The sequence below is a fragment of the Caenorhabditis remanei genome, chromosome V (assembly GCF_010183535.1).
Source record: "Caenorhabditis remanei strain PX506 chromosome V, whole genome shotgun sequence".
NCBI lineage: Eukaryota > Metazoa > Nematoda > Chromadorea > Rhabditida > Rhabditidae > Caenorhabditis > Caenorhabditis remanei.
In genome coordinates, this window is record NC_071332.1 from 7,851,572 (window position 1) to 7,877,046 (window position 25,475).

The 25,475-nt window shown below is 36.2% G+C and overlaps 10 protein-coding genes across 10 annotated transcripts; 4 read left to right on the forward strand and 6 right to left on the reverse strand.

Annotated features, from left to right (window-relative positions):
* Nucleotides 1-249: 249 nt before the first annotated feature.
* GCK72_018023 (uncharacterized protein) lies at nucleotides 250-1,195 on the forward strand (the record flags this gene model as incomplete). Its single annotated transcript, XM_053732356.1, has 4 exons — nucleotides 250-356; nucleotides 406-999; nucleotides 1,048-1,103; nucleotides 1,152-1,195. 4 exons carry the CDS (start codon nucleotides 250-252, stop codon nucleotides 1,193-1,195), a joined length of 801 nt encoding a protein of 266 aa, XP_053581269.1.
* A 3,736-nt stretch (nucleotides 1,196-4,931) lies between these two features.
* GCK72_018024 (uncharacterized protein) lies at nucleotides 4,932-6,931 on the forward strand (the record flags this gene model as incomplete). The annotated part of the gene is made up of 5 exons (XM_053732357.1): nucleotides 4,932-4,970; nucleotides 5,015-5,175; nucleotides 5,225-5,371; nucleotides 5,415-5,491; nucleotides 6,762-6,931. 5 exons carry the CDS (start codon nucleotides 4,932-4,934, stop codon nucleotides 6,929-6,931), a joined length of 594 nt encoding a protein of 197 aa, XP_053581270.1.
* Nucleotides 6,396-7,644, reverse strand: GCK72_018025 (uncharacterized protein; the record flags this gene model as incomplete). The annotated part of the gene is made up of 6 exons (XM_003114317.2): nucleotides 6,396-6,731; nucleotides 6,779-6,916; nucleotides 6,961-7,019; nucleotides 7,066-7,287; nucleotides 7,335-7,492; nucleotides 7,538-7,644. 6 exons carry the CDS (start codon nucleotides 7,642-7,644, stop codon nucleotides 6,396-6,398), a joined length of 1,020 nt encoding a protein of 339 aa, XP_003114365.2.
* Nucleotides 7,645-8,023: 379 nt separating this feature from the next.
* On the reverse strand, nucleotides 8,024-11,304 carry GCK72_018026 (uncharacterized protein; the record flags this gene model as incomplete). Its single annotated transcript, XM_003114376.2, has 7 exons — nucleotides 8,024-8,167; nucleotides 8,647-8,862; nucleotides 10,079-10,159; nucleotides 10,246-10,908; nucleotides 10,957-11,012; nucleotides 11,065-11,198; nucleotides 11,243-11,304. 7 exons carry the CDS (start codon nucleotides 11,302-11,304, stop codon nucleotides 8,024-8,026), a joined length of 1,356 nt encoding a protein of 451 aa, XP_003114424.2.
* A 669-nt stretch (nucleotides 11,305-11,973) lies between these two features.
* GCK72_018027 (uncharacterized protein) lies at nucleotides 11,974-13,203 on the reverse strand (the record flags this gene model as incomplete). Its single annotated transcript, XM_053732358.1, has 5 exons — nucleotides 11,974-12,221; nucleotides 12,266-12,776; nucleotides 12,821-12,897; nucleotides 12,950-13,092; nucleotides 13,142-13,203. 5 exons carry the CDS (start codon nucleotides 13,201-13,203, stop codon nucleotides 11,974-11,976), a joined length of 1,041 nt encoding a protein of 346 aa, XP_053581271.1.
* Nucleotides 13,204-13,405: 202 nt separating this feature from the next.
* Nucleotides 13,406-14,635, reverse strand: GCK72_018028 (uncharacterized protein; the record flags this gene model as incomplete). The annotated part of the gene is made up of 5 exons (XM_053732359.1): nucleotides 13,406-13,653; nucleotides 13,698-14,208; nucleotides 14,267-14,343; nucleotides 14,389-14,531; nucleotides 14,574-14,635. 5 exons carry the CDS (start codon nucleotides 14,633-14,635, stop codon nucleotides 13,406-13,408), a joined length of 1,041 nt encoding a protein of 346 aa, XP_053581272.1.
* Nucleotides 14,636-15,122: 487 nt separating this feature from the next.
* Nucleotides 15,123-15,593, forward strand: GCK72_018029 (uncharacterized protein; the record flags this gene model as incomplete). Its single annotated transcript, XM_053732360.1, has 1 exon — nucleotides 15,123-15,593. One exon carries the CDS (start codon nucleotides 15,123-15,125, stop codon nucleotides 15,591-15,593), a length of 471 nt encoding a protein of 156 aa, XP_053581273.1.
* Nucleotides 15,594-16,888: 1,295 nt separating this feature from the next.
* Nucleotides 16,889-17,488, forward strand: GCK72_018030 (uncharacterized protein; the record flags this gene model as incomplete). Its single annotated transcript, XM_053732361.1, has 1 exon — nucleotides 16,889-17,488. The coding sequence occupies one exon, from the start codon at nucleotides 16,889-16,891 to the stop codon at nucleotides 17,486-17,488; it is 600 nt and encodes a 199-aa protein (XP_053581274.1).
* Nucleotides 17,489-17,729: 241 nt separating this feature from the next.
* On the reverse strand, nucleotides 17,730-20,101 carry GCK72_018031 (uncharacterized protein; the record flags this gene model as incomplete). Its single annotated transcript, XM_053732362.1, has 4 exons — nucleotides 17,730-17,977; nucleotides 18,027-18,494; nucleotides 18,932-18,989; nucleotides 20,069-20,101. 4 exons carry the CDS (start codon nucleotides 20,099-20,101, stop codon nucleotides 17,730-17,732), a joined length of 807 nt encoding a protein of 268 aa, XP_053581275.1.
* A 2,966-nt stretch (nucleotides 20,102-23,067) lies between these two features.
* GCK72_018032 (uncharacterized protein) lies at nucleotides 23,068-24,579 on the reverse strand (the record flags this gene model as incomplete). Its single annotated transcript, XM_003113983.2, has 8 exons — nucleotides 23,068-23,169; nucleotides 23,220-23,365; nucleotides 23,476-23,591; nucleotides 23,642-23,823; nucleotides 23,870-24,094; nucleotides 24,145-24,257; nucleotides 24,309-24,374; nucleotides 24,435-24,579. The coding sequence occupies 8 exons, from the start codon at nucleotides 24,577-24,579 to the stop codon at nucleotides 23,068-23,070; spliced, it is 1,095 nt and encodes a 364-aa protein (XP_003114031.1).
* Between the last annotated feature and the right edge of the window lie 896 nt (nucleotides 24,580-25,475).

Below are 25,475 nucleotides of genomic sequence, written 5' to 3' on the forward strand. Positions count from 1 at the left end.
CTCATTTTCTCCCAGAGTCTCTTTTCGTTTTCACTATTCACGCTTCCTGATTACTTTTACGTCTACATCCGGATTTTGCAGTTGTTCAGTTTTGATCAGACCAATTGCCAAAATGCTGAAAATGATTGTTGCTTTAATCACTTTTCTGGTGAGAATTCCAACCGGATCTTTATGAAAAAATGCTCCAATTTTCAGGTCACAGTATTCGGAACTATTTCAAATGTTCTCGTACTTTTCGCTGCTCGGAAAATGAGTTCAATGAATAGTTCCTTTGGTGTTATCACTAAAAATCAAGCTATTTGCAATGCAGGAATGTCCCTGTTATTTCTAGTTTATATATTTCCGTTGCAAATAAGGTTTGTAATACTGAGGTTTCTCGACCAATAATAAGATCCTGAATTTTAGTCCAATGAAGTTTTTCATCAAATACTCCCATATCATTGGAGTCATCGCAATGACTATCTATGAAATCTCGAATCTTTCTCATTTTCTGATTGCATTCAACAGATTTTGTGCAGTTTTCCTACCATCTTACTACGAGAAATTGTTCACTCTTTTTGGAACGAAGGTTATGAGAAATGTAATATGGGTGGCATCAGCTATATGGTGTCTCGTATTGTATGAATTAATTGGTTGTCACTTTTCTTATGATGCTGAGTCTTGGTCACTGGCATTTCTGGCAACACCAAAATGTACTCAACTAACTTGGTATTCTGATTTCACTTTCAATACTTCACTGGTTGTAATGACTCTTGTCACCAATCTATTAACTGCGTTCCAAGCCGGACGAAAAAGTCGAATGTTGATGAACGCAGCTGGGATTAAAATGTCGAAACGACAAAGACAACGGGAGTTGAACTTTATCAAACAAACGTTTTTGCAAGGGTTGAGTGTCTTTACTGGCCAGATCACTTATTATGTTATTGCTCCATTGCTAGAAAATCCTGTCATAATATTTATTGTCGGATCGTTATGGGCATTCATGCATTCCATAGAAGGGTTAGTGTTAGCAGTGAAACATATTTTGATCATTTTTCCAAATTATAGAGGAATAATTCTGGCTTCTAATCAGGAAATGAGATCAGTGTTCAAAACGAGAAAACGTGAGTTACATGAACATTGAAAATCAAAACAATTACAGTTGCTTTCAGAATCCACGACATCAGTTTTCATCTCAAGTGTTTCAATGGGTTGAATGCTTTCAGAAAACTTAATATTTTTTATGTTCTAAATGTTGACTGTAATAGTTTTGAACTGTTAATAAAACCGTTCCAAATACCCAAGAAATCTATCTTACAAGATCAAGTTAAACTAAATCAGCAGGGGCTGAAGCTGTTACAATAATTGATGGCATATCTGAGTTTTCTGTGTTTTACTGGCCGGCGAATCTGTTCTGGGTAAAAAAGAAATAGCATTATTCTGATTTCCTATGGAATCCTGCAACTCCCCCCTCTAATCAACGTCCAAACCATATATTTGAAACAGGATTGAAAACAACAACAACTCAGAAAAAAATTAATTATCAAATTGATTTTGCGGTTTTGATTCTCTCACAGTTGTTTTGATTCACAGCATCCAATTTTTCATTTCCGTTTTGAAATCAGACAACTAGTAATTTGTTTTTTTGTCAGCTTCCTTTTGTAATTCATTTTCTATTGGTCAACGAAGCTATCAATAAGAATGCAAGATAACATTATAGTTGCATTGATAACTTTACTCGTAAGTTTTTTTTCTAATTACCTGAATTAGGTTCTTTTTTGTTAGGTCACAGTATCCGGTATCTCACTGAACACTTATGTATTAGTTGCTGCTCGCAAAATGAGCTCAATGAGTAGTTCTTTTGGAGCAATCACAAAGAATCAAACAATTTGCAACTCTATGATGTGTATATGCTTTCTTCTAATTGTTCCCTTCCAATTAGGGTCAGTGTTCTCGAATTCAATACATCGCGATAATATTCCATTTTCAGAGATTTCCATTTTCTCATCAAGTATACCCATTTCATTGGGACCGCTGCTATGATCTCAGATGAAATATCCAATCTGTCACATTTATTAATTGCACTCAATAGATTTTTCGCTGTATTCTTGCCGAACCACTATGAAAAGATCTTCAGTATTCGAAAAACTAAAATAATGATAATAGTTATATGGATAGTTTCGTTTGCCGGGTGCATTATTTTATACGAGATAGTTCGCTGTAACCTTTTTTATGACGAACCCACGTGGAATCTGGCATTCATTCAATCAGAAAAATGTTCTCAACTTACATGGTACTCAGATTTTACTTTCAACATTTCCCTAGTTGTAGCGACTCTCTTCTCAAATTTATTGACTGCATTCAAAGCCGGAAGAAATAGTCGAATGATGATGAATGCTGCCGGAATTCAGATGTCCAAACTACAAAAAAAAAGAGAACTCAACTTTATTCGGCAGACATTTTTTCAAGGATTGAGTGTCTTCACTGGCCAAATTACTTATTACGTTATTGCTCCTCTTCTATCAAATATCATTCTCATTTTTATTTTCGGATCGTTATGGTCATTTATGCATGCTGTTGAAGGGTAGAATTTTCAGCAGAGAAACATATTCAATTGCTGTTTTCAGAGGAATTATTATATTATCAAATCAAGAAATGAGGCAAGTGTTCAGTAAAAACAACAGAAAAAGTCAGTTTCCACTGCTAGATTATTCAAAAAACTGTATTTTTCAGATCCCACTGTAACAATAGTCATATCAAACAGCTCACACGCTCAATGAGTGTTCAATCATCTGTTGTAGCAATCTAGTTCTCCGTTTTTCAATTGAACTATCTAGTTGAAAGCCCAGAGTCTAATTCAAACTGAACTCAACGTCACAATTCAAATCAGAATTCACATCAAACTTCATTTCACAGTGTCCCACCGTTGTTTTTCCACTCTACTGCGTTGATTTTCCAACCGGAACAATGAGTTTTTCTTAGATCCATTCCATGTTTTCTTTACTCTGTTTTTTTTGTTCCTCATCAGCAGAAAACTCTCACGAACAGTCTAGTCTCGTTGGAGATTCATTAGTTGTTCTGCCGAATCTTGAATGAATGATCAATTTATCATAGTATTGTTAACGATTACGGTAAATTTAGCACTATTTCAGTCAAAGATAATAATTTATACCTTCCAGATAACATCATTAGGTTCACTCTCAAATATGTTGGTTTACTATGCAGCCAAAAAAATGACTGCCATGAACAGTTCATTCGGTATTATCACAAAAAATCAAGCAGTCTGCAATACAACTATTTGTTTTCTTTTTCTCTTTTTTATTGTTCCTATGCAGTTGAAGTAAGAAATCGAAGATTTTCTGCCTACAATAATACCTTCCAGCATTTCTAAGAGTCTCATAAGTTCTTCCCATTACATTGGAGTTTTGGCTGATTCGATCTATGATATATCAAATCAATCCCATCTATTTATTGCAATCAATCGGTTCTGTGCAGTTTTCTTCCCATTCTATTATGACAAAATCTTTACGATTTTTCTGACTCTGACAGTCAGAAATATTATTTGGATAACATCTTTCATCAAGTGCACTATTTTGTATGAGATTCTGGCTTGTTATTTCATGTTCTACCCGGAATACTGGACTTTCGCTTATATCGATACTCCTGAATGTACCGCATTAAACTGGTATACTGACTTTGTTTTCAACAATTCCCTCGTCGTAATTACAATTTGCACGAATCTTCTGACAGCTTACAAAGCTGGGCAAACAAACCGAATGCTAATGAATTCTGCAGGAATAACCATGTCCAAACGACAGAGACAACGAGAAATTAATTTTATTAAACAGACATTTTTCCAAGGAACTTCTATTTTTACTGGTCAAGTAAGCTACTATCTTATTGCTCCATTTTTTGAAAATGTGGTCCTTCTCTTTGTTCTCTCTGCCTTTTGGGCGTTTATGCATGCTGCAGAAGGGTAAGATAGTTTTCGAGCTATATTTGAGGAATTCAATGTGTTTTTCAGGGGAATAATTTTGGCATCGAATCGGGAAATGTTGTCAGTCTTCCGGAAGCCACAACGTATGTTTCAGGAAAGTGAATTAAAAAAAAGAAATAGTTTCAGAGAAAAAGACTTCGATTTTTGTAACAAGCGGTTCAACTAAAGTCTGAGCTTCTTCCTGGTTGATTTGTTCATTTATTCATTATTTTTGTACGGGTCATGGTATTAACTAATAATGCTTTCCTCACAATCATACTTCCCTTCTCTTGAAATTTATGGACAATAAATTCTAATAACTGATATGACACAAAATACAACTTCTCAAAAGATTTCTCAACAGATTCTCAACATTATTCGAAAATGAACGATCTCTGAATTATATTCAGTTCAAAGCAAAAAGTAAGAACATTGATGTTTCGATAGTTTCCGGAGAACGAGACTCGCAAATTGGCATCATTCTACATTCATAAACATACTGAAAACATGATACACAGATAGACTTATGTTTTTTTAACAACTTTTTAAAAGGAAGAATAGATTTTCTTATAATGCATGAAAATAGTTTCCAAAGTTCTTACGTTTTCGAATGATTAAAAACCTTATATTCTGGATCTCTGACTATGAAAAGAACTTCTTTATGAACTTTCTAAATGTGCGTCGAATTCAATTGAACACAATACACAAAAAAGAAGAATTCCTCCAGGGCCGTCCCAATTTGTTCTCAGCCCAACATTCCATCTGCCGAGCACTTCAAAACGATCAAAGTTTTTTGATAACTACGCCTGTCCGCTTCTTTTTTCTCCCTTCAAAAGCTCATCAACTCAATTAAGTCCACGCCTTTTTCGTCTCTCACTCGACTTTTCTATCTTTTTTTTCACTTTTTGTTTGTTTTTGTGAACCTGAACGACGACGTCTTGTCGTGTTTTTCATCTTTCAGGATTCATTTTGGAGAATGGAAACGCATCAGTTAATGGGTCTCACTCTTGTTCCAGTGAGTTTCGAAGATTTTGGTTTTAAGAATTTATTGTTTTTCAGGTATCTTTATTAGGAATTATTTGTAATTGGTCAGTAGTTTTTGCGGTTTGTAAGCGCAACACTTTGAGCCACTCATTCTCATTACTCACTGCAAATCAGGCAGTTTTCAATGGAATTCAATGCAACTTGTACTTTCTCTATGTTGCTCCAATGATCATTTTGTAAGTGTGAAACTGCTTTTTGAGCAATTCCCAACATCCAAAATTACAGCGATATCAATTCTCTCAAACAATATTCTCATGTGTGCGGATTAATTCTGGTAATATGCTACGATGTATCAATTCAAGCCGACTTTCTAATCACTATCAATCGATTTCTGGCAGTATTTCTACCTGTTCAGTATACAACAATGTTCAGGTTACAAAACAATAACTCTGAAAATCAATTATGTATTTTACAGCAAGAAACGCACAAAACATATGATTGCTGTTTCATTTTTCCTATCCTTATTCATAGTCATTGTATTTTTCCATGCACGTAAGTTCTTCCAGTACTAAGCTACTTTAAAATCGTTTCCTGATCTTGAGATACATGTACGCTTTTCGAATTTTCAGAGCATTGTCACCTTCATTACGACAACAAACTCTGGAGATTTATCTTTTCTGAATCATCAGTTTGTCTAACTTATTCCTATCTTGGAGATTTTGGAAAATTCATTTTACTTTGCACATTGAATGGTCTTCTGGACACAGTTACGATTTGGAAGGTTAGAAGTATCCGCTCACAGGTAATTTTTATTCAAAACGAGAAAAAGTATCAATTTTCAGGCGAAATCCCAAAATCTTCAGCGACATCTAGCTCTTGAAAAGAAGGAAATGGGATTTTTGAAACAAGTAACTTTTCTTTAGTTTCATCATCTTTCTTTTCATTTTCATTTCAATTTCAGACATGCGGTCAAGCTGCATGTGGATTCATAGGAATGCTTATTTATCAATTCGGCCCAATTTTCACAGACAACAATGTTATGGGATTCCTTTTTCAGACATTTCTCTGGTGTTTATTGCATGCGTGTGAAGGGTCGGGAGAAGAAAAAAACGGAAAGATATATATTTTGGGATTTTCAGATTGCTCACGTTGGTCTTCAATTCTGAAATTAGATCGACATTACTGAAATCGACTCCGAGCCAAATTGAATGTTGACCGATTAGTGCTAATGTGAAGCTTCATTTCATGGGTACTTTGACTCAATTGGATCTATGTGTTTCTGTGATCTCTGTTGTCTGTCTTTTGAAATAAAGAGAATTCGATACTGAAAAAACTACTTCAATAGTCATTAATATCTTTCATGTCTGAAACACATTGGCCGAGTAAACGTGATTTATCCAAAAAACCAAAAACAAGTGTTTATTAATAAAAATAACTTTTTGATCTATCCAACATTTCATGCATTCTCCCACGATTCTTTCAACTGGTCGAAGTATCTATTCATAGACACATCCTCTCGCATATCACTTCCGAATGTATCTCTCAATGGCTCAATGCTTGTCGACTTTGGATAACCCAATTTCTCTTTAAATGCGCTCGTCTGTACCTTCCATTTCTGGCAGAAACACGTCATAATTTGAGGGAGAGCAAAACTATATAAAAATATACTGGCATCGAGGATTAGAGAGCAGAGCGCTTGGCTTTCTGGGGATGTAACGAAACTGGAGGCGAGGATGCTGACAACGAGGACAACGTTCATAAATCCCATGTAGTAGATTATGAAATTGAGCATCTGAAATTCCGAGATATTAAACATGTCCAGGTGCAAGTATTGCTCACATGAAGAGACTTAATATTCTCCGAAATCTGAAATCTCTTCGCCAGAGAATACTTCCCAATCCTGCTGAACCGAACAGTACTACTGCTATGGCACTCTTTATACTTCCTCTTGTTCCAGCCACGAAGAAATATGTTGAGCTGAAAAAAACATGAAACCAATGCTTCAACATACGCGATCTCACCGACAAAGCGATTATGTTCAGAACTATTAACGCGGTGACAACATAGATTGTGTAGCTTTCTGAAATTTCAAAATACCATTATGTTATTCAAGATAGAGTACTTACTGTTCTGAAGTATCAATGCTCCAATAACTCCAAGTAGATTGAGCAGAAAAACCAGGCAATACGAGATATATGGTCGTTGATTTGTCTCATAATCCTTCAGATACAACGTGGCAAAACATCGTTCAAGTATAGAGCAAGGTAAAGCGCACATCGCAGCAACAATGCAGTATATTGAAACAGTCATAGCCCAGTTAAAAACATAATTCGACGATATATCGATGTCTGAATTCTTTCAGTTTTTAAGACTTATTAAACCACTGTAAGCCTACCATCCGTGTAGCCCAACATCCAATGAAATCGCATAACCATTATGGCGAGGTTATCAATGAAATGTATAATGTATTGAGCACCAGAAACGAGGTTGAAGTTGTAATGAAACTGTTTTGCTGAGAACAAGATCCAGATGTAGAACATCATGTTTAGGGTGCTGAAACCTCACTAGTTTTTTAGTTCTGAATAAATTCCAACTCACTCCAAAATATAAAACACAGTTTCTCCGTACAACACTACCTCCAATTCAGTGCTAAAATAGTTATAGTGTTTGAAATGTGACATGTTGAAATAGTGGATGAGAAGCATGGTTGGGCTCAGATTACGAATGAATAGATCTGAAGATAACAGATGGAATAAAAACGTATGAAGAGAAGAAGACAAAAACAAGAAAAGGAAATGAGAAGTGGTAATCAGAAGATAATTGAATGTACTGTCCGAATGATTACCACGTATACATCCTGAACACCCGTACTACATTGTCGCATGTGGGAGCATGTTCTGAGTTCAATTCCGACCGAGTCGTTTTTTCTACATGAAAGAATTCAAGATTGATGAATTTAGTCGTTTGATGAAAAAGAGCGTTTCCGCGTTTGAAATTAGTTTCATTTTGAGGTGGCAAGAAAAAGAAGAAGAGATGTTGAAAAAAGAAGAAAAGATTTACGAAAAGGATTATAGTAATTCCAGGTTATTTCGAGATCACGGGGGCAGATGCATTCCAAGAGTTACGGAGAGTTGTAAAGTATGTATCGACGGTCACATTCACATTCATTTCGGATCCAAATGTATCACAAAGTGGGGCAACATGAACTGTAGAGGGACGACAACCGATCTTAAATATGGGTTTTTTGCTTTTAGGAATAGATTGGGTGAGCAACATTTTTGGAAACTTATTTTTTGGACACTGATGCATATTTTATTTCATTGAACTTTCTAGACTCCTGGCAGAATTCTAGCAATGAGTAATAAGGAAACAATGTTTACACGAGAAGTTATCAGCACCAAAACGTAGAACATTGTTGCTGATGTAGGCATGAACTTTTTGGTATGAAAACATGAAAATTTAATGAAACGAGTTTCGGTTGATGAGTTTTAGTCATCAAAAGCTCTTCATATCTCTTAGTTTCTGACAGACAAACACATTGATCATGTTCAAATGAATATGTCAATTTCCTTCTAGAAAAAAACCAAAAAATTACTCTCTTCTACCTACGCGTGTGGGAAATTATTTTGGTTTTTTCGCTATGTATCGTTACAATAACAAAAAAAGACAATTGTGTTTATGCATGTCGTGGGATTCTTTTCCCTTACCTTCTTCCAAGTTGCCGACAAATGACGTCTCCATTTCTCACAGCAATACGTGATGATATGGGAGAGGAAGTTGCTATATACAAAAATACAAACATCTAGAACAATACTGCAGACGGCTTGTCGTTCTGGAGAGATTCCTCGGATTCCGGACATCATTAGACTGATAACCAGTAACAAGTTCATGAATCCCATATAGAATACAATAAGGTTAAGCATCTGAATCAAAAATATATATTATTTCAGATTCACAATGGGGAAAATTACTCTCAGTGTCCTTATGTTTTCCGTTATTTGATATCTCCGCGTGAGAGAATATTCATTTATCGTCATGAATACTGTTCCTGTTGAGTGATTCTTCCTGTACTGAGCATTATTGTAAACTCGAAGGTTTCCATTGACAATCAATGCGAAAATATTAAAGAGCATTAAAGTAATCACAATATAAACTGTGTTGGATGTTTTTCGAACAAAATAACAGGAAGTGGTTGCCACGGTTAACAAGAGCAATATCAGGAAGAAAGAAATGTATTTTCTTTGCTTCACTTCATAATCCGATATGAAAAAAGTTGCAAAACATCTTTCTATTATCATACATGGCAAAATGCACATCGCACTGATCACAGCAAAAATCGAAATGTACATAAGTGATACGAAATGTACATTTTCTCGAATTGCGATATCTGAAAGGTTGTTTAACATTTCTCACAGGATGAACTCTTACCGTCTAAACCGCAAAACATTAGAATTCTCATGAGAATAATTGATACATTATCAATTATGTGAACAAAGTAGATGACTGCAAGTAGTACTGTGAAATTGAAATGAAACTGTTTGGCTGAAAAGAGCACCCAGAGGAAAAAGGCAAATTGAATTGTGCTGTAATAAAAGTTGGAGTTTACATTGCTATTTGACGGGATATAACTTACTCATAAATGTAAAACATGAACTCAACTTTTAGATAAATATCTAGAAAAGAAAAATAATCAGTTTGATTGTAGAAATAAGTGAGATTGAAATAATGAATAAGTAGCATCAGTTAATATTGAATAGTTCTCTCAGTTCCGTGATTGATCTAGTGAAGAACTATGACGGAGTCTAGTTTTCGTCACGGAGTGGGTTTGATATTGTATTCGGTGATATTGGAGTTGTCGTTAAACAGACGGAACTCGGCTCTCAATTTGAGAAAAACAATATTCTTATCGTTTCCCTCCGAGACAACTGGATAATAGGAACACAATGAAGAGATTATTGGAATAATAGAAGGTCATTGGAAGGAAGAGATATATAGAATAGCACTTATCTCGTAAGGTCTTTTCAAATGACTTGATGTTTAAAGAAGCTTGCATATCCAATTTTTATAGACAATGAGATCAGAGATTGGTTTAAAAAAATAGAAAGTTGTGATGTTGTTTTACAGCTTTGGAGCCATTACCATACGTCGAAACTCTTCATCGACTGGTACGTTGTAAATTCCACACATATGAACTTCTTCCTGTAGCCACGTGTCTGCTTTCTGAGAACATTTTCAGATTTTGAATACTGATACAAACTGATCTATGGATTTTCAGACTAGACTAACAACTCATTCAAAAAAATTACCTCCATCAAAAGTAATGCGTCTATTATCTTGAATAGTCTCTCCGTCGGCAAATTCTTCTCCAAATAATATCCTTTTAATTCTCTTTGTATTACTTTCCGCAGACTATGACACATTTCCGAACACTCATCAGATATGTTTGTGTATCCGGGATCCATGAGCAACAACGTCAAAATGGCCATTAGCTCCATGTAATCGAATTTGAGATCAAACAGTGGATAGGCCACGTGTCCATAATATGAATTCCAATACGGCTCGAATATTTTCAACACTTCATCGTCTTTCATTCGTAGTCTTGATGTCATACAATCCTTATAGAATTTCGAAATTTGTTTTGCCGGTTTCCCATTAGGAGCAAAAAAAGTATGGACGTCAGATCTTTGGAAGGCCATTATTGCGGACTCGAAAAGCGTCCATTTGGGATAAAAATTGGAAAACAGATTATGTTTATCTTTTTCATCAAGCACTTGAAGTTCGATTAAAGTATTTTCCAGAAGTTTCCAAACCATGCGAGAGTCGATAATAGCAATGCTAGTGTATTCAAAGAAGTTGACTTTTTTCGCAGGACTCGTCTTATGAACTATTTTTCGTTCTTGTCCGAGAACATTGTAATTCCCCAAAGCTTTGAAAATACGATCACTATTCCGTAAGGCAATTTGAGTTGTCTGAAAAAAATTATTTTCTGGTTACAAAAGTTATGTTATAGCACTCACTTCTAAAGAACTTCCACTTGCTCTACAAGGATTACAGTCTCGTTTTTGTTGAACTTCTTAACAAATAACATTTGAAATGAAGACGTTTTTTCGAAGAAAACAACTCACTTGAAACCATCATTCCAGCTTTCACACACATTTCCATTCGGCAATACCTACAAGGAGGTCTATCCATTTCACAATTACATTCTTTTTGCTGCTTTGGAGAGTTCACATATCTCCGAAAGAATGCTGCACAAGCTCTGAAATATCAGTTATAAGTCAATAAATAAATCCCTCTAATTACCTGCATGAAGAAATTCCAAAATGGTATTCAGTTGACCGTGAATCGCATACTTTGCATTGCATTTCGAGTAGAGACAACAAACTGAAACACCAAAAAAGAGAGAAATATGTCAATTTGGAGATTGCGTGGGAGATCTACCTGTCTCTCCCCTACATGTGAGTCCTAATAAAATTGCACGGAAGTGTAAAAGGTTTATGACAAAGATCAATGGGCAACTAATGGATCAAAATGTGATTCTGCACGTACATAGAGGGGGATGATCACTTGAAATTGTTGTGAAATGTTGCATAGATAGTTGAGAGACATTAGAAGACTCAAAATAAGTTAGGTGTACATGATTTTTTGAATTCACCAGTTGGAAGTTTGATCAAATGAACGTCTTCTTTTCAAAAGTTCAAACACATTAATAGAAAATAGACGTCAGATGGAATGAATAAAATTGGAAGTTGTTCCCGATCAACACTGTCTAGAGAATCATCTGAATTGATTGTTGATTTGATAGAGATTCAGACAGGAAGAGAGAAAGAGAGAAGAAGAGAGGAATAGACTAGTGAAGATAGTGGACTATAAAGTACACTGCAGGTTACAAATCGAGCAAAGAACATATCGATTTCTGATAATAGTTAAATCTTGAATCATCATGTATTATAGAAAATAAAAACAGAATTCATTTTATTAGAAAATAATAATATTTGGAAGACAACCTAGCGGATTTGAATAGTTATGTACAATTACAGTTTCTTCACTTGAAAAATTTGTTTATAATCGTCGTGAAGTACAACATTATGAAGTCCACAAAGCACAAATTCCTCCTGTAACTTTTGTTCGGCTTTCTCCAAAAGACGTAGAGTATCAATTGTATCTGCTAACCGCATTTCTGAGCAATTTTTGTCATCTTGATACCCTTTGAGTTCTCGGAGAATCACTTTTCTTATATTTCTGCATAATTTTGCACCGTCTTCGCTGATATTTGTATATGCTGAAAGCTAAGATTCGGTTTGAAACAAAAATCATTTACCTTACCATTGTCAAAAAGTAATAATAGAAAAATTGCCATATACTCCACTTTATCACATTTCTTCAAGTAGACCGGATGAGCAACTTCTGAATAATGCCAATCCCAGAACGGTGCAAATATACGAATGGTATCTTCATCTTTGATTCGTTTGTCTTCTGGCATTGATGTCCCGTAAAAGTAAGCACACTTGTTGTAGAACTCTTCTGTTCCCACAAACATTTTAAATTGGTCATAATTAGTTGCATAGTCGATAGCCGATTCCATAACTAGCCATTTTGGGAAAAAGTTTGAAATGATAGCATCTCGATCCGTCGTAATCAATTTTGAAACATCCGAGAATATAGTTTCCCCGAGATCCCATAATAGTTTTGTATCAATTTTTGCCAAACTTGTAACCTGAGAGAGATTGTGATCGAAAAAACATTCTCCATGAAGTTCTTTTCTTTTTTTGTCAAGATCAACCCAATGGGCAACAGTTTTTGAAATATTGTCGCAGGATTTGGGGATGATTGCATTCTGAAAAGTTCAACCATTCTGATGTTTGTGCAAGAACTGATTACCGGTAGTGATGAGATCAATGAAATGTATCCGGGATAGAAGAAACGAACTCTATTTTTCTCCCGATTAGCTTGTACTTCTATAATCTCAATTTGAGAAAAAACCAAGTACCAGACATTCACAAAACTCACTGCATTTTGTCATACCAGTAGCTATACACTTGAGCATTCGGCAGTGTCGACATGGATGGGATGAGGGAAGTCTGTGCTCGCAAGTACACGAGATAACTGACTTTTGAGAGTGCACATATCTCCGGAAAAATGCTGCACATGCTCTGAAACTCGAAATTTCCCTAATAAAAGTATTTGCGTCAGGAGTCTCACCTACAAGACGAACCACCGAAATGTGGCTCGGATCCGTCAGCTCCACACACCTTGCATAGCATTCGATGGGGTAAACCGACCACTGAAATTTGTAAAAATGACGCAAAACACCGAGAGATGGAACACATTTAAAAGATAAATGAAATTTGATTAAAACATGTTGGCAAACAAGAAAAAAACTGGCACGAAAGTTTTATTTGAACAAATAATTAAATGGCAGTGATAATGATTCTTCACTTTTTTCCTTTATTTTGAATGGAGATATCACAATTTCTTCATTTGTACTATTGCTTTGAAATCCTCGTGCAACGAAACATTGTTCAACCCGCAAATCAGAACTTCTTCTTGAAGATCTTGTTCTCCTCTTTCCAGAGACGTAAGCGTTGATATAACATTCAGAAACCTCATCTCAGTGAAATCATTGTCTGTGTGGTATCCTTTCAGTTCCCGTAAAACAACTTTCCGTAAGTTCCTACATAATTGAGCACTTTTTTCACTGATATTGGTGTAGGCTGTAAGAACAACTAATCTTCTGTAAACGGGTTTTTTGTCTCACCATCATCAAATAGAATCAGAAGAAACAAAGCGATGCACTCCACTTTGTCATACTTCTTTTGAAAAAATGGTTCGCAAATGACCAGGTAAAGATGAATCCAATATTGTTTGAAAGTTTTCAGTATATCTTCATCTGACATACGCTTTTCATCTGGCATTGATGAACCGTAGAACTTCACTAACATACGATCCAAGCCATCTCCTTTTAATAATTGGGAATGATAATCATAATTTGTGGAATAGTCAATAGCACACTCCATGATAATCCATCTTGGGAAGAAATTACATATTATGGCTTCCTTTTCGTCTGCGTTCAAAATTTTCACTTCAGGAAATATCATTTCTCCGAGATTCCAAAGAAGATTCGTGTCCGTTTTAGCCAAATTTGACAACTCAGAAAAGTTCAGCTCATAGGTGTTCTCTCCATATAAATCTTTCCGTTTTTTATCAATCTCTGGCCAACTTTCCACAGTTTTTGTTATATTAAAACATGATCTCGGAATTATATTGCACTGAAAAGGTTGTTTAGAATATATTTTTCATGTCAAGAAGAGGGACCAAAAAACTTACCGATAGCAATGAGAGTGTCGACATGAATTTTGGTGTAGGAACTTTTATTACATTTTTCTCTCTCATTGGTTGAACTTCTAAAAAATGTAATGATAATGTAATTTACTTTCTGGAAAACTTACTAATTCTAGTCATTCCAATCGCCATGCATTTCAGCATTCGACATTGTCTACAAGGGTATGATTTGTGGTTCTTTTCCTTGCAAGTACACACTATTTTCAACTTTCTCGATAAGACAAATCGTCGAAAGAATGCGGCACATGCTCTAAAGTTTAGAATTCTTTGAATACAAATGGTGTTAACAAACTTGCAAGAAATTCCTCCAAAGTGAGGTTCGCCATTTTCAGCTCCACAAACTCGACAAGTCATTCAGATTCCGACATTCAGATATCAGACAGAAAACAGGCAAATTACAGAGAACAATATAATTACCAGCTGCTGGAAAACTTGGTTATACTGAACTAGAAAATATGACGTCACAAGTAAATAGACTAAATCGGTTAGACTTTGCCTAATAGTATTGTCGCAACAAAAAAGTTCCGACATTTTTTCCCCTCTGTGTTTGCGGACTCAAGCCAAAATTTGATAATTTTGGCTTGAGTCCGCAAACACCGACGAGGAAAAAATGTCGGAACTTTTTTATTTCGATAATACGTTGTTGAAAAATTGATCTACCAATGAATGAAAAAGGATGAATAGTTCAACAACCAAGAAGAAAGAAAAAGGTGACGTATTTTATGTGAGAAATCGAATTGGAGAGTTCTGTCGTGGAATTAACTAGCCATTAATTCACGACCTTCAATAACCAGCCTAACAACTCTATGGCGTCTGTTAGATTCACAAATATCTAACCAAAATGGCTATAAGAAATGGTTTTGACAATGAATTCAATACGTGTTACGTGACCTTCCCGAGGAAATGCTCAACAACTCTCGTCGACTACTTGCGTGCCCTGACCTCTGATTGTGCCGACCCCAAGATAACGATCGCCCTCGATTCGCTGCATATAAGGAAACGGAATCGTCAGTTCAACCACTCTTTCTTCGACTCTACTCTCCACTCTCGTGCTCTTGCTCTCTCGGACAACCTTTCCACTGCCGGAGCTCTACCAATCGGGATATCAACCGCGTCTCCGACAACTACTCCACCTATGCTCCGGCTCCCGAAGAACTCGAGACACCTAAAGTATCCTCCTGACCCTTTAACACTATTGAATAAATCCGTCACACCTCTCCTCTATTGTTATTCTCGCATTCTAAGTCTGACGGGGTTCACCTTCCCTCTAACGTCAGCACATGGTGCATCGACCTGTGGACACAACCCATAGGTGGCGAGAATACTAGAGATGGAGGTTTTCAATAATCAAATCAGGCACTACAGGATACTCCCAACACAACAGTTGTGAGAGCCACAATGAAAAGAGTCACACCAAACCCTAGCTCTGGTCTTATCAAGAAGAAGACGTGGCACTGAGCAGCTAAAGGGATCACAACTTTCTCAACCACTGAACCACTCACAATTCGCTATTCACCCAAACACCGAATAGCTTCAACTCCACATTCTCGTACCACACTACGGAACATGTACGAGTTTGTAACTAGTGCCCACAAAGCACACGACTAGTGCCAACAAGGCACACGACTAGTGCTTATAATGCACACGACTAGTACCAATACGGTACACGACTAGTGCCAATAAGGCACACGACTAGTGCTCCTAATGCACACGATAAGTGCTGAAAATGCACACGATAAGTGCTCATAATGCACACGATAAGTGCTGATAATACACGCACGCGATAATGTTAATTTTATTTTGTTTTGTTTTTTTTGGTTTCTTAAAACCAACAAATACCTACACAAATTCCACAAACATAGTATCGAGCGAGCACAACTTCACTTGGTCAATACAAATACAACTTGGTTCACACAAGAACCCCGATACAACATCGATCAAAGCTACACACACGCACGAGATCCTTCCACTAACGGACTGTCATTACAGTTCCATCTGCGGATTCTTCGTGCCACACCGGCACCACTTCAGAAGAACCACTTGTGGCTTTGAATCCACCCACCAGTGCTCAGAGCACCTCTTGCCGCCCCCCAGTGTCGCGGAATTAATAGGTCTTAATTCACGACCTAGCTAAATCACAAAGCCACACGGGCTCACAAGAATTGTCACAGTCCACACTAGACCACAATTTCGGATAACTATCACACGATAACATATCTATGCTGTCCTACAATCATAAAATCTATTGTAGACACTACTCACAGCAACAAGAAACCATGATTACTGAAGATAGCTCACCAAGCTCCCTCACAACTATTTCAGTTTCACAAACTTCCAAACCCACATACATTATCTCACTACAACTGAGGGATCAACTCAAATCACTCGAGCAATCAGTTACAAACTACGATCAACACTTGTACTTAGGATTCGTACACATTCACAGCAGCAACTGCTTTTACACGATCACAGCATTTTGGGAGCCGGCACAGAGTTCTTCTCGTGGCCCCCCAGTGTCGTGGAATTAACTAGCCATTAATTCACGACCTTCAATAACCAGCCTAACAACTCTATGGCGTCTGTTAGATTCACAAATATCTAACCAAAATGGCTATAAGAAATGGTTTTGACAATGAATTCAATACGTGTTACGTGACCTTCCCGAGGAAATGCTCAACAACTCTCGTCGACTACTTGCGTGCCCTGACCTCTGATTGTGCCGACCCCAAGATAACGATCGCCCTCGATTCGCTGCATATAAGGAAACGGAATCGTCAGTTCAACCACTCTTTCTTCGACTCTACTCTCCACTCTCGTGCTCTTGCTCTCTCGGACAACCTTTCCACTGCCGGAGCTCTACCAATCGGGATATCAACCGCGTCTCCGACAACTACTCCACCTATGCTCCGGCTCCCGAAGAACTCGAGACACCTAAAGTATCCTCCTGACCCTTTAACACTATTGAATAAATCCGTCACACCTCTCCTCTATTGTTATTCTCGCATTCTAAGTCTGACGGGGTTCACCTTCCCTCTAACGTCAGCACAAGTTCAATGGGTGGTTATCTGTTATTCGGATCAATCAAGTACCCCGCGCAACGGTACTCTCTGTGACTTTTCAAATGATCCACGAGAGGTCAATCTTGATAGAACAGAGAACAACAGATTCAAAGTCTTGTTTGACTTTGAAAAAATATATCAGAGATGACAAAGTTAGAAGTAGAAATTAAGGAAAGGAAACATTTCACATTTAAAAAAGCGACTGGAAGCAAACCAAGATACTTGGAAAATGAAGTTTTTCAAAAATACTTTAAAAAGAGAAAGACAAACCAGTTTATTAAATGACTAAATCAGCACCGACTACAGTAGGAATTATGAATAAAATATTTTTACTTACTTACATTTTCAGATCACAATATTTGAAGGTACACAGTTAAATCGTATCTATATCACAACTTTTTAACTTGAAAGATCGTTTTAAAATCGTCATGTAAAGTGACATTATTCAACCCGCAAATCAGGACTTCTTCCTGTATTTTCTCCTCAGCCTTCTCCAAAATCAGCAGTACATCCATTACACTAATAAAGCGCATCTCCGAACAATTGTTGTCAGTTTGATATCCATTCAGCTCTCGTTTAACCACTTTTCGTATGTTTCGACACAGTGTTGCTCCTTCTTCGCTTATGTTTGCGTACGCTGAAATCGGAAATATAGTTTTGTATAGTGGAATAAGACATTCACTTACCATCATCTAGGAGCAGCAGAAGAAAGATTGCCATGTACTCGATCTTGTCAAGTTTTTTGAAATATATAGGAACGGCCGTCTCAAAATAATGAAAATCCCAGTAAGGTTTGAAAATTTGAATGATTTCTTTGTCCTTCAATCGTTTTTCCAGTGGCATTGAGGTCCCGTAGAAGTGTAGTAACATATCCGTATAGTCTTTAGATGCAATATATTTAGAAGATTCTTCATAACTTGTACAAAATCCAATTGCTGAATCCAGCATCATCCACCGTGGAAAGAAGTTGCACAGGATCGCTTGCTTGTCAGATCCACTTAAAAGTTTTATATCTGGAAATATCTTGACGGCTAGATCCCAAAGAAGCAACGTATCAGGTTTGGTGATATTCGAAAACTGTGTAAAGTTTAAGTTGAAAACGCTGTCTCCGTAAAGACGCTTCCTCTTTACATCCACTTCTCCCCAGTTTTCGACTGTACATGTTATATTTGAGCATTCTCGGGGGACTATATTACACTGAAAATGTCGTGTGAGTGCAATAGAGAAATGACGAAAAAGTGACTCACTGATAATAACGAAATCGTTGATATAGAACCCGGAAGGCACACTGCTTTCGCTTTATTTCTTTCTCTGGTGGCTTGCACTTCTAAAAAGTAAAAAATAGAATCTATTGGTATCAGAAATAGGGAAATCTTAATATCATTTTGGTTTAAAACCACTTACTACATTTAATCATCCCCGTTGCTATACATTTGAGCATTCTACAATGTCTACATGGATGTGAAGATGCTAACCTCTGCTTACAAGTACATGTTATCTGCATTTTCCTCGAATGAACATATCTCCGGAAGAATGCAGCACACGCTCTGAAAAAAAATTAAGGTTGGAAATGCGATGAAGTCTCACCTACAAGAAACTCCTCCAAAATGTGGCTCTGCTCCATCCGCCCCGCACACCTGGCACATCATCTGAAACAATTGAAGAATTGTTTTTAACGGAATGAGATTCGAGGAGTAAGGAAACAAGAAATGGGAACAAGCCCTTTGAAAACAAGAAAATAAAACAACGAATGATTTCATCCTTCAAATAAGCTGAAGAGCAGATTACTGATCACAATATCCGTTCTCATAACCATGTTCAATTCATACTAGCAGATAGTTTTCCATTTTTCGCATATCAGTTCTTTGAAATAAAATAGGAGTTGAAACGGATAGCAGACATAAATACCAATCAAGATCGAAAAGTTTGAAACTTCCAAACTTCCGTTTTCTGAGATCTGACTTTCTTCCTAATACGAGGTTTTGCAATAGATTATCTTCCGGATTGCAAGGGAAATATCAGAAAGATTATTGAGCACATTCTAGAAATCTATGAGTAAATCCGACCTTTTAATCTAGCAGAATAATCTCTGAAAACATTTAAATCGAAGCAAAGAATGACTATTAGAAATCAGAGTTAGAGATCAATATATTTCCTCGTCTAGACAGATTAGAGGTATAGATATCTCTTGGATCTTCCTACTCGATGACACTGCGAAGACCGTTCTATGTGTGTGACGTATCAACATGAGGAATGTCTCGGAGACAAAGTGCAAACGTTTGTCTCTTTTAGGGGAGAATCAACCGGCTGTGCCATCAACCAATTTTCGACTAACAACATATGAGAGATGAGCAATGTAATGAATAGAAAACGAGAGTTACAACTAAACTCTTTTTCAATATAATTAGTCACAAAATTGTTTGGACTACGGAATATGTGTGTTCAGGTTTTTTTTTCTTTTTTTTTCACAAAATGGTCAGAGAGCACAAAATATAATGTATGCTCAATGAAAATGTCCAATGTGAGGGAGTTTCCGAGGAATATACATAAACTTCGAAATTTAGTCCTGGTCCTTTTAGATTATGACGCCTATTTGAAGAGTGGATGAACAGTTCTGATCTACGTGGATGGAAAATAACACATTCAAGAAAATTTTCAAGATAAGAGACTTTTTATCTAAAAATATTTCAAATCTAAACCAGTTTTCAAAAAATGTCAATATACCTACCGTACTCACCGTCGTCTGATTTTCAAAGCGCATCCTGAATTCGCACTGTCTATATCGTATCTTTCCTAAAATGCAAACCCCCGACGGAGAGAACAGTCTGAATAGATCTTTGTTTTTGGCAATGCCTGAGCCATAGGTCAATTCTTTCTCAAAGACTTCGCGGAACGAGATCCTGATTGAGAGATGAAGGCGGTGTTCTGTCCAGGATACACTCTATTTGACAAAGAAGGAGGCTTGCTATCTGGAATTGAATACATGAAGTTTGTGATCTGGTAATCCAATTGCTATTATAGTTCACGACATAATCAGCGAACTTCTAGCAAGACAGAAATTGAGTTAGATCTGCTTAGTTTTTGGTGTTTTTTGTTTAAAATTTTGAGCTGGTTAGTTTCCTTCAAGATTTTTAAAAAAAAAGTATGTTTAGTTGCAAAGAACTAATCCTTAAAGCAAAACGTTTTGGAAGAACCAATGATATCAAGTCAAGGGGAATCCCCAATATACTAAGAAATAATGACTACAAGATACACATGTGGGAAACAAATTGATTTTAAAGTTAACGTAATAAACAAAGTGTGGTTTATGCTTGTGTATTCGGTTGTATTTATGTATGATACTTCGTTGATTAAAAAAAAAGTTTTAAACGCAACAAAATGATCTTATGGTATCATTCACAGAGGGGCACACCCATATGAGTTCAAGAGTTTAGGGTCTGAAATAGTCGCCGACTTTTTAGGATGGAAATAATAGTGGCTATCAGAATGTTGTATAAAACGATATCTGATCAATCGGAAGGGAAAAAGATGATAGAATGTGGAACTAAGAAAGAAAAATCACCACGTCATAGTTAAAACAAAAAGATATCAAAAGAAGGAAGAAGACGAATGACCATCGGGTGCAAGTACAAGTCTTCAATCACTTTTTTCAATACACCTTTTCCATTCCATCTGTTTCTATTTCCTGCGCCTCCTTTTAGTTCTCTGATCTCTAACATTATACTATTTTCCTCTTTTCTCTCTTAATGTCTGTGTTTCCTCTTTTATATTTACTCTATTCGATACGTTTTATAAATACGGGGGGTTGCCAATATCTACGAGTAAGGGAGGAACAAATTGAGTGTACTTTGAAGTGATCCTATTGAATTATGAATGAAGGGATGGAAAATATAAGTGCACCAAATAAATTGACAAGTTTCTCTTGACCCATGATTACCTGCCTTTCTAGAACTTTTTGAACCAAAATAGACAGAACGCGAGAAATAATCAAAACACTAGACTCGTATGATCACAAAGTGAAACTCCAACCACGCTTTGCTGACCAGATAACCAGAAAGCAAAACTGCACTCAGAAGCTGTGAGATTAGACGAGTAACACAACCCACTACAGTCCTCCACATAAATATAGGTTCACCCCCCAAAGTGACCCAAAACTGAAAAAATTAAATTTTTCAAAAAATATGTGTACGGCAATAATAAGCGAGTAGGAAGTGTATTTTGATGGTAAAAGTTAAAATTCTAGAAGTTTTCAATTTTTGAGAAATTTCGAAAAATTCCAATTTTAGGTATTTTCCATTCCACAAAATGATAGGTTCACTTGATGAAAATCTCAAAATTTTCGAAAAAGGACACCGAAAACCAGGTTTTTAGAATGGAACCGACCAAATGACACGTTTTAAGTAAATTTTTTACAAATGTGCCATTGGTGTCTGTTGAGGGGACCTCGCAGCGAGTAGAATATCGCTGGTGACTACCGATTATTCGAAAATCACACACCGCGGTGAACATTTTTGGGAAAAATATCCGATTTGTCAGGGATGTGATGTGAAACACTTTCTCTGGAAATTTGAAGTTCTTCGGTGTCGTTTTAGATATCCAAAATTCATAGAACTCAACAATTCTCAAGCTTGAGATTTGCATTGGTGAAATCATACGAGCTGTTCCGGACCTCAGAAGGGTCCGGGCTCAGATTTTATAACTTTTCAAACAAAAATAATTGTGACAAGTGTCAAACACGTTATCCTCATTAAGTTTTCAGCTATCAGGAAGAGAGGGGGTCTTAAAATCTCAAAATACACATCACTTCATTCTTTAGATATTGGTAACTTTGTCGGTAGCTATGTAAAACAACCATAACATATGAAAAAATGAATTTTTTAAGTCTAAAGCATTCATATTACGTTGTCAGCACAAAATGTGACACTTGTACTCTTCTCAACCATGACTGCTCTCCAGTAACAGATCAGTCAAAAAGAGGTTGAATAGTCCAGAAGATCAACTTGTTCAATTTGAGCATTCTACAGTAATCGAGGTTTTCATGAGTTTAAAAATAAAAGAAGTTAACGTGTTTAACGCTTGTCACAATTATTTTTGTTTGAAAAGTCATAAAATCTGAGCCCGGACCCTTCTGAGGTCCGGAACAGCTCGGATGATTTCACCAATGCAAATCTCAAGCTTGAGAATTGTTGAGTTCTATGAATTTTGGATATCTAAAACGACACCGAAGAACTTCAAATTTCCAGAGAAAGTGTTTCACATCACATCCCTGACAAATCGGATGTTTTTCCCAGAAATGTTCACCGCGGTGTGTGTTTTGAGATTTTCATCAAGTGAACCTATCATTTTGTGGAATGGAAAATACCTAAAATTGGAATTTTTCGAAATTTCTCAAAAATTGAAAACTTCTAGAATTTTAACTTTTACCATCAAAATACACTTCCTACTCGTTTATTATTGCCGTACACATATTTTTTGAAAAATTTAATTTTTTCAGTTTTGGGTCATTTTGGGGGGTGAACCTATATTTATGTGGAGGACTGTAGTACTAATGAAATATAGAAATTCTATGAATAAGGAGAATATGTTGGTTTCTCTAATTCCACCTGTCTCAGAAATACTATGGAGACAACCAGTAAGTCGGGTGAGTTCGGTAGACAAAAATAATTGATTATCAAACGTCAGTTTATTTACAGAACAAAAACAAAGAATATAATATAATATAATATATTAATACTTGTCCCACATTATCATATTCCTCATGTCTTCATCTACTTCAAAGTTGTATACCCCACAAAGTTCGATCTCTTCTTGACATTTATGCTCGGCGCGCTGTAAACAGAGAAGTCAAACAATTATCTGAATACTTCAGCTAGATTTACCTCCAAAAGATTTAAAGTGTCCCATGTCTCAAAAAGTCTGTTCGAGGAGATTTCATTTTCAGCAAAGTGAGCATTCAGTTCCCGCAATATTATTTTTCGCATCGAATGGCACACTTCTGCTAACTCATTGCTGATATTGGCATAACCTAAAAAATGAGACAAGTTAAAGAATAGATGCTTTTTCAGGAAAAATGTTTTAACGACATCTACAATCATAGAACAGAAATATTTTGAAAACACAATCAAAAAAACTCACCTGCATCCCATAACATAATTCCGAGAAGAGCCATATATTCCATTTCTCCAAATCGAAGTTTCACAACAGGACTGATGACATTTTGAAAATGATACGTCCAAAATGGTTCGAATATCCTGGGAATGTACTGCTATTTTTCAATTGTTAGTTTTTCTATTAGCCTTACCTTATTATTTCTTCATCACTCAAAACACTCTTTTCTCTTACTGTATTCACATAAAAGTCATTAATTGAAGTAGCAATTGCACCTGACGGAGAGTAGAAGTTATGTGGATCATTCCGTTTGGCAGAGAACATTGCAACTTCGAAAATACTCCACTTCGCATAAAAGTTGAAGAATAGAGTTTTCTGAATATTAACTGGAACTCCGAAATCTAGAAAACTATGTGCTCACTTTGTCGTTTCGATTAAGGCGGTCAAACTCGGGGAACGACGTCTCGCATAGTTTCCATAGCAACTTTGCATCCGTTTTCACTTCCAAAGACAATTCATATAGATTCACGCAGAGAGTACTTTTTTGGTTACTCAAATCAAATATAGTGGATCTTGTCATTTCCAGATTTTTGTAGTTTTTTGCAATTAGATTAATGAGTTCCACACTTCGTAATGTGATTCCAAACTGTGATCATTCAAACATTATTCTAGGATCCAGAAAGTTTTAATACTCACTTCTATTTGTGAAATTGTAGAGTCTGGAGAAGAGGATGACGACGGAGATGGTGATGAACCTTCTATCATTTTTCTTTTCAGCGGGTTATTCATATCTCTTGGTCCTTGAACTTCTGAAAATAATTTATACATTATTATAACTGTTTCAAAAACAAAATCCTTACTTGATCTTTCCATCCCAACGGCTATGCACTTTTTCATCCGGCATAGTCTACAAGGGTATTGACTTTCTGAAATAAGATATGTCTGACTAGATTTCTCATTTACTTCCAGAAAGTTCAGTTACTAACCTTTTTTCGATAAGCAATTACACAAAATAGTTAACTTCTTCGTATTCACATATCTTCTGAAAAACGCAGCACATGCTCTACAAACATTTGCTCCAAAATGATATTGAGCAGCAGATCCATCACAAACCATACAATTCGTTGTCATGTTTTGACAGGAAGTTCTGAATCAAATTCTGATTTGAATGTGACTTTTTGAGACGAATACATCAAAAAGTTAGAAAGAGAAAAAGAGAAAGAAATAATCGGCAAAACGTTGACATGATCGACCGGTTGAATTATTTCGAATGAGAGTGAATAGACAAAAAGAGAGCGTGGTTTATGACCGAAAATGGTGGAAGAGAGGCACAGAACGTTGTTTTTTTCTGGACGACGTAAGACTTATAATAAAATGTTGGAATTGGGTAATAACATTCCTTCGTTTCCATCTTTTGTGACTACGATTTTTTAAGTTCGTTTTTCTAAAACCGGTTTAGATAATTTTTTGAACTCCTGAACTTCTCGGCAAAGGCAAATTCAGAATGAATCTGTTGTGTGAAGACATATGAGCATTTTCTTACAAGTGGATTATTATTATTATGGCTATTACTGCTCTATTAATCTAACTTATTATTTTTATGATAATCTTCTAGGAACTTCAAAAAAGGTATAGAACACATGTGTCTACTAGGTTGCATACATCCTAACAGACGAAAGAAACAACAAAAAAGATTTACGACCATTGACAGGAAAGTACAAAAATATCCGATCAACTATTTCTCTATTTCTTTTTTTCTAGCTATCTGCGTCTCTTTTTCTCTTCTCTATCTTCATCTTTCAGTTATCTCCACACTTTTTCTCTCATTTCCTTTCCTCATATAACTAATTCATTTTGACCGTTCGCCTTGTTTCCAATTGCCATTTTTTGATTGTTATTGATACCGACTCTTAGTCAAACACAAATCAAGCAGAGAACACGTATACGAATTGATTAGACTCGTCACGTAAGTGACCAGAATGAAGTTTGTAGTTCAGAAACGAAGAAAAAGTGAAAATCAATAGGGC